Source organism: Pocillopora verrucosa, chromosome 5 (genome assembly GCF_036669915.1).
Source record: "Pocillopora verrucosa isolate sample1 chromosome 5, ASM3666991v2, whole genome shotgun sequence".
Taxonomy (NCBI): Eukaryota; Metazoa; Cnidaria; class Anthozoa; order Scleractinia; family Pocilloporidae; genus Pocillopora; species Pocillopora verrucosa.
In genome coordinates this window covers 18,527,298-18,544,368 of record NC_089316.1, presented here as the reverse complement: position 1 = coordinate 18,544,368, position 17,071 = coordinate 18,527,298, and the positions used below count along the sequence as shown (strand labels likewise).

Here is a 17,071-nt window from a genome sequence, read left to right as displayed (position 1 = left end):
GGTCACAATCTTCACAAAAATCCGGAATTTTAAGTTCCGAAGAAACAATGGAAGGTGTTGGAGGAAGTAACAAGGCTAACAAGCAATTTGATGGTGAGTTGGAAGGAGCTGGGGAACCGCAAATATTTTCTTTGGCGGGATGCAGACTCGACTAATCAAATATGTAGCCATAAGTACCTTTGACTAGGGCTAATCATTTTAAAAAAATGTAAGCCAGCTTTTTAACGACGATGCACGCTGGGAGTTGTTAGCGAGCGTTAGAAGCGAAGTTTATTTGAATGTAAACCTATATTATAATATTGCAACGCGTGAAACATTTTCCTCACCAATTACATTTAGATACACCGGGTTTGGGGTTGAATATGTGTTGCCATTAAAATTTGAAAGAGAGAACCTTTGGTCGCAGGGAAAAAGTTTGACTAATCGCCTGAATACTAAATGCTTAGTTGCGAAGCTCGACTATGAGATGTAAAGTCTTATATATTCATTGTGGATTAGCATTTCCCGTTTCGATAATTTCGTGAGACTGATCGGTTAAAATAAAGGTCGCCATTTTTTCTAAATTGTCTGAAAGTCTCAATTCAGCCCAAAGTTTGGGTGCAGTCGCCTTACACGTTACCTTTAAGGTAACGTTTCTAAGTGTGTGTTTGAGATTTTTGATCTGTGACCGCCTCTGTTTCTACCGCCTAGTTACGTCAAGCGACTTGATTTAACGGTTGAAGTAATTTCAAGTGCGGCTTTCAAATGGCTTCTCAGTTCGAAACGAACTGAGAAGCTACTTCTATCCACTGGAAAATTTGAATCTTAACTTAAAATACTAATATGAATAAATTACATAGTACTTTTCGTACTGACACATTCCACACGAACGATGAAAAAAGTCTCTAATACTAATCATAGATTAGCACAGTGCGTTCAGTCTAGCATGTGAATAAATATTGTTTGCCTCAGCCTGACAAAATTCAATGTGTATCAAATCTGAAAATATCGAGTGGTGGCTTAGCTTACAGTTCTGATTTGAAGTAAACAACTGAATTTGTTGGATCAAACGTTTCAATTTATCTACATGTCTTCCCGGGGCACTAGATAGAGGCAAGTTAACCGGTGGAACTTCACTTTCAGAGGGTTTTACAGATCTTGCATGAGGTCGAGGCCGTGTGCGTCAATCATTCCAAAATAGCGTGGAAAAGCTGGAAACGTTTCGGATTCGGATGGATACCCTTGGAATATCATAAAACCAGCGTGACTCGGAAACAATATGAATTTTAAGCCTTGTCCTACGTTGAAAGAAATTATATTCTCAAGCGAAACGGCGTACAAAAGAAAAACGAAAGAAAAATAAAGGTGCAAATGATTTGGTATTTGTATCCTACTCATGCTTATCGGAAAACTTTGGCATTGGTCTTTCATTTAATTAAAGTGTGAAGCACCCATACCTGTCGAGGGCGATTTTTGCGTACAGGGCTTAATTGTGCCACAACCATTAATCTATGTATTTACTCATTCCGGTTTGAGAAAACACAATCCTATTAGTGAAAAATACCTTACATGATGATCCCTCACCTAATGATGGGACCCCACATGATGATCCCAAAATGATAAATTTAAGAGTAAACAAGGAAGAGAGCAAACATCGAGTGGAGGAAAAACCCTACTGAGACTAGAAGACTATCCAGTCATTTATAAAACAGGCACGGACTGGAACTGGGACGTCATGGGAAAAGAATCCCAAGAATATCTGGTCGGCGGGCTTGAACCCAGACCACTGTATGCAGTACTTTCACCGCTTACCCCTGCTAACTTCTATTAGAGAGCCTTGAAAAATACTTCTTTTTGCTCCTGTTGAGGTTTCTAACTTTGAAGTGCATGAATATACCTCAACAATTAACCTGTTTTGAATGCACTTTTCACTTTATTTTCTCATTATTAAAATTTTAGTGTCTTGTCCGGTAATCCGGTAAAGGAATTGCCGTCAAATATTTTTAGCACAAACACTGACCTGGAGTACCTGTAAGTAGATTTTTCTCTATTTTTAGAAATCACCTTCAACGCATAACAATGATAATTTTCTTTTAGAGTTTATAATTCGCAAATAATTTTACCTCTAAAATATGGTTAAAGATCTAACTGATAGCTTGATATTTGGAATGGTATTCGGACGCCTTCGTCGATAGTAAACAAACAATTAAGAATGACAGTATTTGGAGGTTTGTGTTAAAATCCGTACATAGGAGATTTCAGGAAAAATTGGTATGTTGTGGGTGATGAACTACGATGACCTACTCGAAAGCTGGCAAAGGCAACCCTCATTATCTCTCAGTTGTATTAAAAAAACAAAACGAAACAACAACAAAAAATTTAATGATTTTTTGTCGCAAGACCATAAGTAAAATAATGTGGAAAAATATTTGAAAAACTGAAGACCAATCTGATGTAATGCTAAATGTTTTCACTATATGGTGCACATGGATCAGGGAACTGGAAGTTTACTTTTTATAACTGAAAACTGATAATTTTAGGTGCAAAAATATATAGTTGCAATGAAAACCGTTCTGCTATATCTCTATTAAAGTTTGACAACCTAAAACCCAGAACAGAGCAAACATGCTTCTTAACATTTGAGTAAGGAGCATGCAGCTAAGCTTCTAAGTACTAACTGCTCGACATCCAGGCTCTTTGTGAAAGTTTACTGTCAATGAATAAGGAGATTCGTTTGTCAGGTGCTGGAATTATTGCATCAAGGGCAAGAAAAATTAAAGTGCAAAGCTCACAGAAGGCCCGGAGAAATTTGATAACACAGCTCCTTCTTAAGGGGAAGGGGAATGCGATACTAGTTTCCGTGTTATGTTTCGTATTTACTTAGGTTCCCTTGTTCCTGCCATTTTTTTAAAATTATTTCTCCGAACTTCTATTAATATGATTATCATTCTCAAAAAGGGCGTTGCAATTTTCTACCGCCGGAATACACCTGATTACACGTTCTTGCGGCGCAGAAAGTTATGAGAATTAAGTCGCTTCAAAACATAATTTTGACTCTGATTTTCACTGAGCTTCAAATGACGGTCATAGCTTTATAAAGAATTAAATTCTCTCCAAAAAAATTAGTTTACTCAATTCACAAGAGCTAATCATTGTAGCTGCATAAAATAGGAAAGTGAAAAGTAAAAAGGTGGATGACACGCTCTTGGCAATACCATTGATTTCTACGGAGAGAAATCATAATACAGTTCATTAATGAATGAAAATTAGAAGAGTTGAGATCGCAGTTATTATACGAATGAGTCCAATCCTTATGTTTACACATCAAGATTGGGTTTACTTAACCAACTTTCAAGTGATTTGGTAATGTATTGCTTCTATTTATGTTCTGTGCAACACTCATGCATGGGGACTCTATCATTAGGTACTTGTCTGAAATGCAACTGCACAACCTGCCCCTGGGAATCTTTGACAATAAAACGAAGTTGCTGTACTTGTAAGTAACATTTCTTTTCCGTACGATTTAAAGTTAGCGAACAGTGAGTCTTATACGAACGTAAATTTACCTAAAGATTTCAGACCCATTTTCAATTGCTTACCAAATTCGCATGTTTAATAGAACAAGAAATTTTACAGACGCAGTGGTACTTAAGATATTGCCAAATCTTTCTTGAAGTGCGGCTAAGATGCGCCTCTTTTGCTGCACGACAGCTCTAACAGCCTGTGAGCGTTTTTTTTTTTTTAAATTGACACAAGTCAGGGTGTTATAGATAAACCTAGACAGGTTCATCAGATTCCTCGTTAAAAAAAATTTATACTAAGAGTGACATCGACTGTCACATTCAAGACAAGCAATTCTGTAATCAGATATCGGTCCAGGACTTGCCATTAAGAGATTCATTCTCTTTAAAACAGTCATCAACAGGTGTGTGGTGCCAGTATGGAGGTACCAGCAGTGTGGTTTAATGAGTATTAAGGACGAAGTGCAAAAAATTAATCACTCATGAAAGTGATGCCTATTTTTGCTTAATTAACACAACATCAATAGCTGTCAAGGACAACAGCCCACAAAAGTCTAAGCGATTCCCCTACCTAGAGCGATTCACTTCAGGCGTATCATAACTCTATTATTAATCAGTTTATATGGTAAATGACGCAGACATCTGAATGACAACGACATGAAAGGGTTAAACGGAAAGGCCTTCAAAAACTTGAAAAATTTACAGGAACTGTAAGTGAATATATAATTCCTTTTTTAAGAGGCGTTTGTCGTCAATACAAATTTAGATATAGTAAAAGTTTATAATTTCCCTTTGCTGGATAGCAATGAATTAATATTTTTTTTGTGACCTATACTATGAAATGATACGGGAACGACACCTCTTTTATCGAAAAATATTTCTTTAGAGATGGTTTATCAATATATCTTCTGATACAAATCAGATAAAAATTGAAAAATTGAGATAAAATCAAAGATGAATGTATAACATTGCATCAGGTTGAGAAACTATTATCGGTTTGTTACTATTGTCCTTCCAAAATTCTGTTTTATCATATCACTCATCCCACTCCGAACGGTAAGTTCACTATGATCTCAAGCCAAACATTCTCTAGTTCGGCCCTCCCACTCGTTGAATAACTACAGAGAACTTTATCGTATTGCATTGCATCGAATGGCATTGCATTTTGTTGTGATGTATGGTCAGATACATAATTTGATTATCTGTTTTATTGTGTTTCACGCGATGCCTTTGTTGACAATAACTATGTTCGTAAAGCAGCAGCATCCTCCCTTCCTAATAACCTTTTGCTTTTTATTCTGCTCCACTCTTATTTTTTCCATTTTATTTCTTTTTGCTCTTATCTCTCGTGCACCCACCAAGCCAGAAGACTAGTAATTATAAACGCTTCTTAATAAAACTAAGTAGATTTTTCTTCTTCAACACAGATGGTTGGAAGACAACAGCTTCACTGAACTGCCTCCCGAATTATTTCAAGATCTAAAAAGCCTGGAAAAACTGTAAGTTACATGTAAACGCTCTCCTCAGAAATTAGCTTTGTAACTGCGCTAAAGGTATTATTATTAGCTTTTCATGTCGTCTCCTCTCTAAAACAAGACTGCTCTTGTGATTATATTGATAACGCTGGTCTCTATATTACTGCGTCTCTAATCATACGAGATTAGACAAAATATTTCCGTTTTCAAATTTTCTGATATTACCTTCAAAACGAAAAACGGAAATAAACCAGTTGAACCTTATAAAACTGTTTCGTCATTATTGTTCTGATAATCAGAGTAGAGGGTTTTGGTCATACAGCAACGAAATCAAAGTGTGCCATGAAGTGTCTGGTCATTATATCATTATCTGTTGTGAACTAGGTAGGTGTCGCGATGACTTCTTTAATGAATGATTTACCAGGAGACGCACTTTCTTATCTCATCATTTCTATTAGCTATCTGTCAAATAACAAATTGAAGACTCTACCAGATGGAATTTTTAACAGCCTTTCCAACCTGACACATCTGTGAGTAAAGTAATCGCTACACAAAAAAAGTGCGAAAAGAGGTCAATGAAATTTCCCGAGAGCACATTTCTCAAAGCTGCGCGCCATATTCAGTCAACAGAAACAATTAAGGTAAAATTGAAAGGTTTGACACGTGTGCATGAATCGAAATTTGCGAGCATTGATGTTTCGTTACAGAAACGGCACAGTTTTGGTGATAAAAATAAATTAGTTGCTCGATGAATCAAAGTCCATGGTTCACTTTTTGTCTCCGTGTCATGAAAATTTTACGGTCAATTTTTGTAAAACTGATTAGATGAATTTTAGAATGCTACATTATGCAAACGTGCTTTGATGAGTAAAGTTGACGTACTTGGAGGTTTGAAAATTACTAGTAAAAAACCTGCTTGTAGCATAGCATGATAAACCATTTAACTAAGGCTGGAACAATAATAATTATTACAATCTCATTAAAAAAACAATGATAATAAAAGTAATGTACAATGATAATAAACTATTTTGATTAATTCATGTTGATAATTTTCATGTTGGATATTATTCACTTGCTGCACGCGAGGTAGCAACATCATTATACTTTCCGCGTTTTTGTAGTCTTCTTTTTTTCATCACTGTTAGAGTCTTTACAAAATCTCTTAGAGCAAATTTTAATCAATTTTCCTTTTTTGCGTGAAAAAAGCTTTCTGCATGACATTTTTTCCCACGAGATGTTTACGGATTATCTTAAGTTTCTGTCGGTCCGCACTACATCATATTTTAACCGTGTGATAACCGGCGCTTTTTTGCTGGATTTAATTATTTATTAACGACCTCCCAGATGCAGCCATAGGTGATGTTTTCACTTCCCTTTATGCTGATGATACCAAAATATATCGCAACATCAATACCATCGATGACTGCATGTCTATGCTGAAAACCTTGACCAACATGCACACGTGGACTCGGCACAACAATATCCGGTTCAATGCTTTTAAATGCAAGGTGCTAACCATCACTCGAAAAAAGAGCCCGTTAGACTTCATTTACAAGCTTGATAATTTAGAGCTCGAGCGTGTGTCCACGGAGAAAGACGTTGGAGTTAACATCACCAACTCTCTCACCTGGAACACACATATCCATGCCATTACTGCTAAGGCCAACAAGTTACTTGGACTTTTAAAACACACGTGCCCATTATTAAACGATGTCTCTGCTAAACGCTCGCTTTATCTTGCACTTGTGAAGTCTCAGTTATCCTACGCGACAAGATTGCATTAGAAACTCAAATTGAAAGGGTTCAAAGGAGGGCCACAAGGTGGATCCTCAAACAACGTGTAGGCGTGATGTCATACAGAGACAGACTTTTAACTCTGAAACTTCTTCCCCTGACATTTGACCGCGAACTCAAAGATCTTGTTTTTTTTTACAAATGTCGGAGTGGCTTTACTGATCTCAATGTTTATGATTTTGTTTCTTCTGTTTCTCACGGCCGAACCAGACTAAGTAATTCTTATAACCTTAAAACTCCTGTATGTAAAACTTTTCAGGCCTCTTACTTTAATCGTATTGTTAAGCTCTGGAACTATATATCTGTAAATTTTCACTCCCTACCAGTTTTTCAACTACTGCTTCCTTCCGCAACTTTTTTACTGAGTACATGTTTCACCTTTTGTACAATCAATTTGACATATCCTATCCCTGTACCTGGTCAATTGTACGATCCTGCCCCTGCTATCCCTAGTTTGGCGTCTTTTGGTAGATCATGTTTTAATTATTATTTGTACCATGGGAGGTGCCTCGCATGGGTCCTCGCGTCCCGTTCGCACCTTCCCTTTTGACCTTATCACTTTAAATCACTTTGCACATATATTTCATTTTTTTTCTTGGCTGTTTAATTTGCTGTATGTAACATGTGTAATGGTCAATAAAGCTGTTAAAAAAAAAAAAAGATCAACCATCTATATTGTTCCCTTTTGCAAAGGAAGTTAAAACAAATACATTCAACTAGGAAACTACTGCAGAGGGAGACAATATTTTATTGGCAACTGTTCTTCAAAAGCCGCCAATAATTTCATGATTATAGATTTGTAACTTTGGTTACCATTGTCTTTAAGGGATTTGTCAAATAATGAACTTGGAAACCTACCGCCATACATATTTAAGAACATTACAGCTGTGAAATTTCTGTAAGTGAGATATTCTTTGAGTTAAGAGAAATTGAAAACTATCTTTAAGAATTAATTTGCAATAACAACAAGAAGTGAGTAAATCAGCTTCTTAGTTCATGAAAATTTACATTTCTTTTTTTTTTTATTCTAGGCAGCTAAAACTGTTTTGTCTTGTAGTTATTTTTTGTAACAGAAGCGTAGAGTTTGTTGACTTAAATACTAAAGCAACCCAAATAATTTTGTAAAAATGGTCAATGGACTACTTACGACTTTCAAATTTAAACTCAGCTTTAAACAACAGACCAACAGCAGCGGTTTCTAGTAATAAAATTCAAAGTTTCTCTGATCTGAGAGAATCAAGAATACATGTTGATCTCGGTTTTTTTTTTCCGTTGTTTTTTTATTCTGTTTAATGTTTAAATATAAAAACCGAGAGCTAGTTCACCGGTGGTAATTTTCCTGCAGTAAATTAAGAAGACAACAGTAGATTTAGGGATATGACTTCAAAGCTACGTATTTGTATTTCAGGCTAACATTTTTATGACACTTTCTTCAGGAAAATGGACTACAACAAAATTGAGAGGCTTCATGAAGATCAGTTCCAGGGCTTAGAGGAGTTGTTCGATTTGTAAGTACATTTAGATTTAAGACGTTAATTCTTCATTGTGATCTGTCGCAATCTAAAACATATTTTAGAACCAGCCAATTCATCTGCTTTATAAAAACAAACTAACTCAGTGAATACAAATTGACATGTAACGGTCTAGAAATTAACCACATTTATGTCGAGAGGTAATACTAAAAGAAGTGCATGATAATTGTGTATTGGCAAGGTTTTTTTTAACGTTTTAGCGATAAGCGGCTTAAATGCACTGATGAGATGTCTGTTTATATTCGCACTCGCATTAGATGGGTAAACTCGATTTCTATAACTTCAAACTTTAGAGCCGAAATGATAAAGCAAACTTGAAAGGATAACAGCTATTTGTAATAAAGAAAAAAATGGCTTTAATTTAGCTGAGACAAAGATACTGGCTATAAATACTGCAAGGGTTTGGATTACAACGGCCGTGCGATTAATCTTCTAAGGGATTTAACCTGGTATCCTGAGTTCTAATATGGCCTTTGAATATACTTCGATGATGGTAGCACAGATATTAGTTAGAATATAAAATCAGGAGCAATAATAGGGAACACCCCCTTAGTAAATATGGTTAGTATCTTCTGTAAGTATTAGCTTCTATAAAAAATGAATCACGGTATTTTTCATCAGATCTATATAATTGTGATATAATTTTGATATCGGTTCGGTTTTTTAAGTTAGATGTGCCATGCCTAGTTATGCCATGTTACTCGTGTATTAGTTTAAAATTATCTTTACCTGTATAAGATACCTCTCGGAGAACAGAATCGAGGCTTTGCCTGACAAGATTTTCAAAGGCGTCAAGAACCTCAAGGCTCTGTGAGTACCGCTGATTACACACAAAAAATTCTCTAGAATTTTTTAGAAGATGAAAATGTACGTAACAGTAAGATTCAAAGTATGGAATTCTTATTTGAAAATATTCACATGATCTCCAACAGGCGTGGTTTAAATTGTAATGCTCAACAATGTAATTTTATTACTTTCTATTTTCTTGACGAAAGAAAGGGGCCCTGTTATAAACATGTTATTATGCAAAAGTGGATATTATCAAAAAAACAAACAAACACAGTTGAGAACTATGAGAATTCCGACGGCAACTTCAGGTTAAATTTTTAAGAATCAGACAATGCAGGTCCCTGTTTACCATCTGCTCATTAATAGTTATGTTCTTAACTTTTACAGAAATATCTTCGGCAATAAGATACAAAATGTCACCAGCACGACTTTCAGTCATGCCCAGGAACTGCGATTTTTGTAAGTTCACCGTAAATGGCAATTATTTATCATGGTACTTACAATAAAACCGCATGTATTGCAATCGAATAAGACCCAGCTTGAAGTTAATTTAGAGTATTAAAGTTGGTATTCTTTTAAATTTGTCGCAGTCAAAAGAAAGGCTTGTAGCTAGTTATTTGGGAAAATGAGATATGCAATTTATTATATGCTAATTAAATTTTCACCTTCTATTTTAAACTTCCAGATTCTTGCATTACAACCTGATGGCTGAGCTCCCCAAAGGCTTTTTTGGGCTTTTGCCGCACATTATCAGAGTGTAATACTCCATTATAATAATTTAACTCAATGGTTTTAATAGGAGATTTGGGGCGAGTGTTGTCTGAGTTGCCTTTAAAGTAGAAATCTTTGTCAAATTGTGATATGGGTGATGCAACCATTTTATTAATTTTGTTTCCTTCAGTCTGTTTGGTTCAGTTGATCAATAAATTTTCATTCACGTCAACATCTTCTATCTATTCCAATACTGAAATGATATGAAGCCACATTTAGTTATTATATAAAATTGCCAAAGGCATGCTTCGGGAGACATTTTAATTGCTACTTATTTATGAAAAAATGCTTACCAATCATCTTTGCCTCAGCATAGATCACTTATTTGCCGATTGTTTTCGATAATCTTTATTATTTTGCTCTCATTGTTGTAACGATGAACCCTTTCTAATTTCCTCTTCTTTTTCTAATTCCAGAACTCTGGACACCAACCTGATGTGCTGCCACCTTGATCTTTTCAGGCAGGATGCCGATTGCGAATTTGCCTTCAATGATAACTTCGCAAGCTGTCACTCCATGTTCCGCAACCTTGCTCCAAGGAGAAGTATTTGGGTTGTCGGCCTTCTTTCGTTGTTTGGGTCTGTGTTTGTAGTTGGGTGGCAGTATTTCTTCCCTGATAACAATATGGTCCAGTCTATTATGTTGGTAAATCTGGGTATTTCAGACGGCATCATGGGTATTTACCTCATCATTATAGGTATAAAAGACCTGCAATGGTCAGGGGAATACTACCTGCACGACTATGAGTGGCGCACCGGTTGGTTTTGCCATTTCAATGGCGCCACGTCTGTCCTTTCAAGTGAGGTGTCTGTTATGATGATTTCTCTGATTGCATGGGACAGGCTCAAGAACATTGTGTTTCCTTACACGTTTGCGAAAATTACACCAAGGCAGACCCGTATTATGTGTGTAGTTATCTGGCTTGTGGGAGGCACCATGGCATTCCTTCCGTTGTCTGGAATGCGATATTTTGGTGACTGGTATTATGGCAAAAACGTGGTGTGCCTGCCCCTGCAACTTTCCCCGCAATTACAAGAAGGCTGGGAATTCTCCACTTCCATCTTTATCGTTTTAAATTTTTCTCTTTTCCTATTTATTACGGTTGCTTATGTTGCCATCTTGTTGAAATCATGGTCGTCAAGCAGACGGCTGGGTGCGCATGGAACTGTTCGTGAAATACGAGCAAGAGCACAAAGCGCACAGGCCAAAAGAGAAAGAGCACTTGCCAAAAGAGTCTTCTTCATTATTCTGACCGATTTCTTGTGTTGGATACCAATCATTGCTATCGGCATCAAGTCGCACGTCGAGAAAACGTTTGATCCACCTGGTGATCTGGCTGTGTGGATTGCAGTGTTCGCCTTGCCGATCAATTCAGCTATCAACCCACTGCTGTATACCCTTTCTTCTCCACAGGTACCATTTTTCTCTTGCTTTTGAATGGAACATTCTTTCATTTGTTATTTTAAGAGACATCTTTGCGAGATAATTATCTGAATCAAACACCCGTGGTCCCAACGGTTTTTTTTTAATTAGAAATTTTCCTATAGTCAATCAAAGACAGTCTCTCTCATGTCCTTATGACACAAAAAAAATAACCCAAGAGGAGAAAAAATGGGCATGGAAAAGAAATGAATGATCGCAAAGTTGTTTGTTTGTTTCTCTGCTGTTGGTCATAACTATGGAGACCAACTTGAATTTAAAAACGGTTTGATCTATATTCTGACATACTTTATTAACTAAATTTCTACTGTATAGGTTCAAGCTGTTTTGAAAGCAAAATTGAGGAAGGTGTGGTCCAATGTTCGATCGATTTTCAGCAGTGGACAAAATCAAGAAGGTACGGTGCTATATTCCATTTACACATATCATAATCAGGCCTTGAAAGGGGGTATAGGTGTGAGTAGAGATTAGGAAAATGCACTTCAGAAAATTATTTGAATTATTATTGGAATTATAATTATTACTTAAGAAAATTATTAAGGGGCAACCACGCAATTAAAAAGTAATAAATGGTTGAGCTTCGGTCTTCAATTTCAAGGGAAAAAAACAAATCTGACTGGTAGAAGGATTTTTTAAAATCAATATGTGGACGAGATAGTTTGGTGTGTTATACTCCTCCACCGACGCAGCGCCACAGTTTCTTTGGAAACTTACACCCCCCCTCCCCCCTTAAAATATTTGGATAGGCCTAACAGTAGTTTATTCTCCGTTTGGAGAGGACGAAATAAGATATGTTACTGCTATTTTATTACTTAGAAGGAGTAAATAATCAGCAGGGACAGATCGGAAATGGACATGAACACGCTAACAACGAAGAGGGTAAATATAGTGATTCCCAATGTGTATATTCTCTTTGCCTCGTTATGGTTTTGTGTGTAATACCTTTCCTTCGTTTCTTCTCTTCCCTTCTTAATCCCATTTTTTGTTTGTTTTTGTGTCTGCATTATCTTCCCCATAGGAGAACAGATTGAAATGCAAGTAATAGAACACAACGGAGTGCCAGAAGTGGAAGCCCCTGAATTGCCTGCTCCGCAACCGGGTCAGTATTCCATATGTGTGCTTATTTCTTTAAAACATCATTTCAAAACTAGCCAATTAGAAAACTAGGGAATCAAACGGTAAATCTTTGAGGTTAATAGGTCGACTCAGAACTCGCATTCATTACTTATGTGTATAACTGTATAATGTTTTGATGTTAATGTTAATGTGTGATTGACTTTCTGATTTCAACTTTAATCAAGTAATCTACTGAAGTGGGTGAGCTCTTTCAAATTGAAATACCTATGATGAAACATACTATTCTTTTCTATTTTGATACGTTCTACGTGTGAATTTTGGTTAGGGAAAGATTAAGGAAATGTTTCCTCATATGACATAAATGTGATTGGTTTTGTCACCTTTGGTTAATAATTGCAAAAAAAATCCTTTGGTTTTTCACAAGTTACATACAACAATTCTGACGACAGTTTTTCGACGACCAAGTGTCTGAACTTCCCCTTTGAGATCCCCATCCCTTTAAATTAGAAACCTGCAAAGGTGTCATGTGCAACAAAGGTAATATCGTTATCAATATGGCACAGATCTAATAAAAGAATGATACGTGTTGAAATGATCATTCAATGTTTTACCTTTTTGCTTTTATTATCTGATAAATAACTCTAACATAACGATTTGAACCATCCACAGCAATGGAACAAGCCTGTGGTGGGGATGAGACTCCATCTTCCTCAGGTATAATGTCTTCTAACTTGAATTAAAATTTCCTGCCTTTTATTATAATTATTATTATTATTATTATTATCATCATTATTATTATTATCATTATTTCAGTTGATGTTGTTGTTCTTCCTCTTGAAACTTCATTCATGAAAAAACATGAAATTAAGTCGTAGACAGCCGCTTCATTCACAATATCAGTACTGAAGCTATGACGTCAACTGCTTTTACAACTGTTCCTAAAAATCGCCAACTACTTTGCAAGAAATAAAGTAGTAGGAATGAATAAAAGAACTTGAAAGTATTCGATCAAATCAACTGTCTTTTGCAAAGGTATGACTATGACAACAGATTATCTCATGCGCACAAACTCGCAGATGTAAAACAATGCGAGCTGTATGACAAGTTTAACCAAGTTTTAACTCAACTGAGTAATCTATCGTACTAGAAGTTGTTAAGTTTATGCGCATTCAATGCGGAAACTAAACTGTACAGTAAACTTTATCGAAAGTATTTTATGTTTGTTTATTTGTTTTTTTTTTTAGATTTCGTATCTGAATTACGTCACACGAATATTATTTTCTGTAAAATTCATTTGAAGAATAAACGCGCCACAAAAATCATGACATGTTTCACTCTACTTGTTGTTTGAAACAGATTATGAGGATGATTTTGATATCAGACCAGCCACTAAAAAGATTGTGGAAGGTAAAGAACTTTCTGTAGGAAACTATATTATTAGTGCTGGCTGTTACCACCAGTTTATACTAAAAGACTCCAAGTTTCTCCTATAAAGGAATTTATAAGAGAAGCCTTCCCTACCTACTGAAAGTAACGAGTCATTGCAAATTCAAAAAAAAAAGATTTTTAACTCTAGATTGGCAGTCTCGCGGACACTAGGTGTGAAAGGAAATTGTGCAAAACTAGAAGTATTTATGTCTTTAACGCACTCAACATGAGGCGTTGTATATTTTGGTGGGAAGACTCTTGCGTAATACCTGGTTAATAACATCAATAGATAATTATTAGCAGCAAGCTAACCTCTAAGAAAAGAAAATGAAATGGGACGGAGATTCGAACGCAAAAAGCGAATTTCTAATTTCCCACGCTTAAGTATAGTAGGTAGTTGTGTGAGTAAAAAAAAGTTGAGGTTCTCACATTTTGCTTGAAACTGTTTTAATCCTCTTTGGCGGAATGGAGGGAAGGGGGTAGTTCTATTCATGTTTGAATGTAGTTAGACTCAAATAAGATTTGTTATCAACGCTGGACCCTCTCCCAAACAATTTGCAACTTATTTAAAAGAAGGATATTCTTTATTGCAGTTGCTGTTCATCATGGTGAAAGCCAGCATCGACGAAAAAGTCAAAAAGAAGGTATATGTTGAACTCCTTTTGTAACTAGGATTGTCTACTCTTTGACGGAAGGCTCTAATGTTGATAAGTGTCTATTTTTATGAAACCATTATTTCACATTGAATTTATGAAAGATCCGACTACAGGAGAGACTAGAAGTGACTGAAGTTTAAGGTGCTTACAGGAACCTTTTTTTATATGTGGAGGCTCGCCGTTGATGTAACTCGTGGCTCTTGATACAAGCAATGAAATGTATATGGCAATTGTCGTACACATTGGTTTCGGTGAACACATAACCTTACTTTGGTTAATGTCAAGATATTTTCAATTTTAAGTTGTTGAAATACGTTCGACTGAAATAGAGTACCAGCTTAGTCTCGACATTTTTTTCGCTTTCTGAGTCGAAATTCGAAATATTTTAAAGTTGAGGGGCATCTGCATTGAGGTCTTTTTTGCGCATTCTTTTAGTACCTGAAGCAACAGGGATGACAGTTATCTGGCAAATTGGTGGCAATTGAACAAAGGCTTTAGGAAGTGGCAAAATTTTACCGTCGACTATTTCAACGCTCCCGAATTTTTCGCTTATGTCCTCTCTCTGGTGATCCTCCCACAATTTCGATCACTTTCGATTCGTTATTTTCAATTATTCAAATGATTGTCATTCGTTGACTACAAATTTTTTGTACTAATTACAAGTTTCTGCAGGCCAAGGAGGAGAGACAAAGCCTGAGACTAAAGAGCTAGCTGAGGAAGGTAAATAGAATGATTTTTTTCTTGAAATGTACATTGTGCAACATAAGTTTCCTTTATTTCCGCATATAGAGGAAGTCACCTTTTCTTGAACTTATCTGCCATCTGGGCCAATCTCCTGGCTTACTCACAAAGTGACATTGACGGCAACTCTATTGCTTTGTATACGTCAATCTTAAGGTCCTTATACTTCATCGTAATTAATAACTTTGCTATTACACAGCTGAAAAATCTGTGGAGCAGGTGGAGAGTGAAGAGATTCCAAGGGCAAGTGACAAAGGTAAAGAAGAGAGTAGCTTTAATTGGTCACTCAGGAGGTTAAGCAGGTTATTGAAACATATCTTTCACCTTAGTAGTCGCTGAAAAACAGAAACAGAAAAAATATTTCATGAAATGCTTCAGTAAAAACAAGATTGAATGGCTGAGTACTAATGCACCTTTTATCACACACATTGTCTTCTGGAGAAGACGGAAGAGGGCACCAGCTTTGCCTCGTTCATTTTCGGCTCTCTGCGTCCATAGAATTAAATTTCAAGGGTATTTACGTGTAGGCGTTGTATACGCACTTATTCAGTATCTGAAGCAACAGAGACAAAAGTGATTGATGAATTGGTAGCAAACGTTGACCTTCGTCAATTGCAGTACTTCAAATGAACATCGTTTAATAGGTACAATATGTTCTAATTCAATTTCTTCAGAAGGAGAAAAAAAGCTTGACACAGAAGAGCTAACTAAGGAAGGTAAATACAACGATTCATATTTTTTAAGAACTATATATTATTTACCATAAATTTCACCTAGTTATTTTTGCATACTATGCAAGCTTTATAATTATTATCATAATTATTATCATCATAATTATTATCATTTATGTATTTTTTATAAATTAAAAGCTATCTGGGCCAATTTACTGGGCCAATTTACCGGGCCAATTTACTGATTATTGCCCTAAGCAATAGAAGGGCCATGAGCCGAGTTTACCATTTAGACAACTTTATATATTTATGTACTTTACCTCATTCGAATAAATAACTTTGCTATCACACAGCTGGAAAATCTGAGGAGAAAGTGGAGAGTGAAGAAATTCCAATACCTAGTGATGAAGGTAACGGAGAGGGAGGGTTTTTTCATTTCTCACTCAAGAGGTTAAGGCACCAGATTAGTTATTGAGGCACATCTTTCATCCTGGTAGCCAATGAAAAATGAATGATTCGTAAACATGCTGAAGTAAAGGAAAAAGAAATAAATTGAAAGACTGAGTTCTAATTTACTTTTTGGTCAATGAATCATCTTTTATAAAAGCTCAAAAGGCAGAAGAAGAAGAAGAAAGGAAGCGGCTTGAGCCTGACATGGAGGACACAGAGAAAGGTAGAATTCTTTATAAATCAGCCAACATAGACTCGAAGTTGTCATGAATTAACACATAATCTGTCCACGTTATTGTCTGAGGAAAGTTGAAACACGGCGGTCCACATCAGAAGTGATTGAATTAAGAGAAAAGAGGAATACTTGAGTACTATTGTACTTTGTTACAGTGAACGGCCAAGACCTGACTTGCAATACTGACACTAAATATGGCACCTTTGAATCTTCCAGAGCTCTCTCACTTTTTGTAACATTTCTCAGCTATAAATATGTTTGCTTAGATGGAGGAAACATAGCTGCCACGTGGTAAAGCTAATTAATTAGAAGCGAGGCTTATGACGTCGTGAACCTCAACTTTTAAAACTCATTAACACAGACATGTTAGAAATGTGTTAGCAATAATAAATTCTGATTAAGTGGCTTAATATATACATTTTTCTCTTTTCGTATTCCAAGCAGGGGAAGAAGAGGTTTTTGATACCAAACTTTAGTTCTTGCTTTTCGAACCAAGGTAAATGTTTGTTATG

At 36.0% G+C, this 17,071-nt stretch overlaps 1 protein-coding gene, 1 long non-coding RNA gene and 1 pseudogene across 2 annotated transcripts; 2 read left to right on the top strand and 1 right to left on the bottom strand.

Moving 5' to 3' along the window:
* Nucleotides 1–17,071, bottom strand: part of LOC136281022 (uncharacterized) — a 214,887-nt pseudogene that overhangs the window by 53,272 nt on the left and 144,544 nt on the right.
* Nucleotides 4,167–14,947, top strand: LOC131798054 (G-protein coupled receptor GRL101-like). The gene is made up of 16 exons (XM_066166465.1): nt 4,167–4,210; nt 4,928–4,999; nt 5,434–5,505; nt 7,596–7,667; nt 8,206–8,277; nt 9,040–9,111; nt 9,478–9,549; nt 9,776–9,847; nt 10,278–11,274; nt 11,617–11,698; nt 12,118–12,180; nt 12,320–12,400; nt 13,048–13,092; nt 13,735–13,785; nt 14,400–14,450; nt 14,898–14,947. The coding sequence occupies exons 5-16, from the start codon at nt 8,210–8,212 to the stop codon at nt 14,945–14,947; spliced, it is 1,704 nt and encodes a 567-aa protein (XP_066022562.1). The 5' UTR covers nt 4,167–4,210; nt 4,928–4,999; nt 5,434–5,505; nt 7,596–7,667; nt 8,206–8,209.
* On the top strand, nt 15,135–16,284 carry LOC136281053 (uncharacterized). The gene is made up of 4 exons (XR_010717554.1): nt 15,135–15,182; nt 15,403–15,459; nt 15,878–15,919; nt 16,228–16,284. It is a non-coding gene; the product is annotated as an uncharacterized lncRNA (long non-coding RNA).

Excerpts from the sequence above, each read along its gene's own strand:
- LOC131798054 (XM_066166465.1), top strand. The coding sequence starts at position 8,210 with ATGGACTACAACAAAATTGAGAGGCTTCATGAAGATCAGTTCCAGGGC. Across the intron at positions 9,848-10,277 it reads TTGCCGCACATTATCAGAGT|AACTCTGGACACCAACCTGA; the intron begins GTAATACTCCAT and ends TTCTAATTCCAG. Across the intron at positions 14,451-14,897 it reads ACGAAAAAGTCAAAAAGAAG|TACCTGAAGCAACAGGGATG; the intron begins GTATATGTTGAA and ends GCATTCTTTTAG.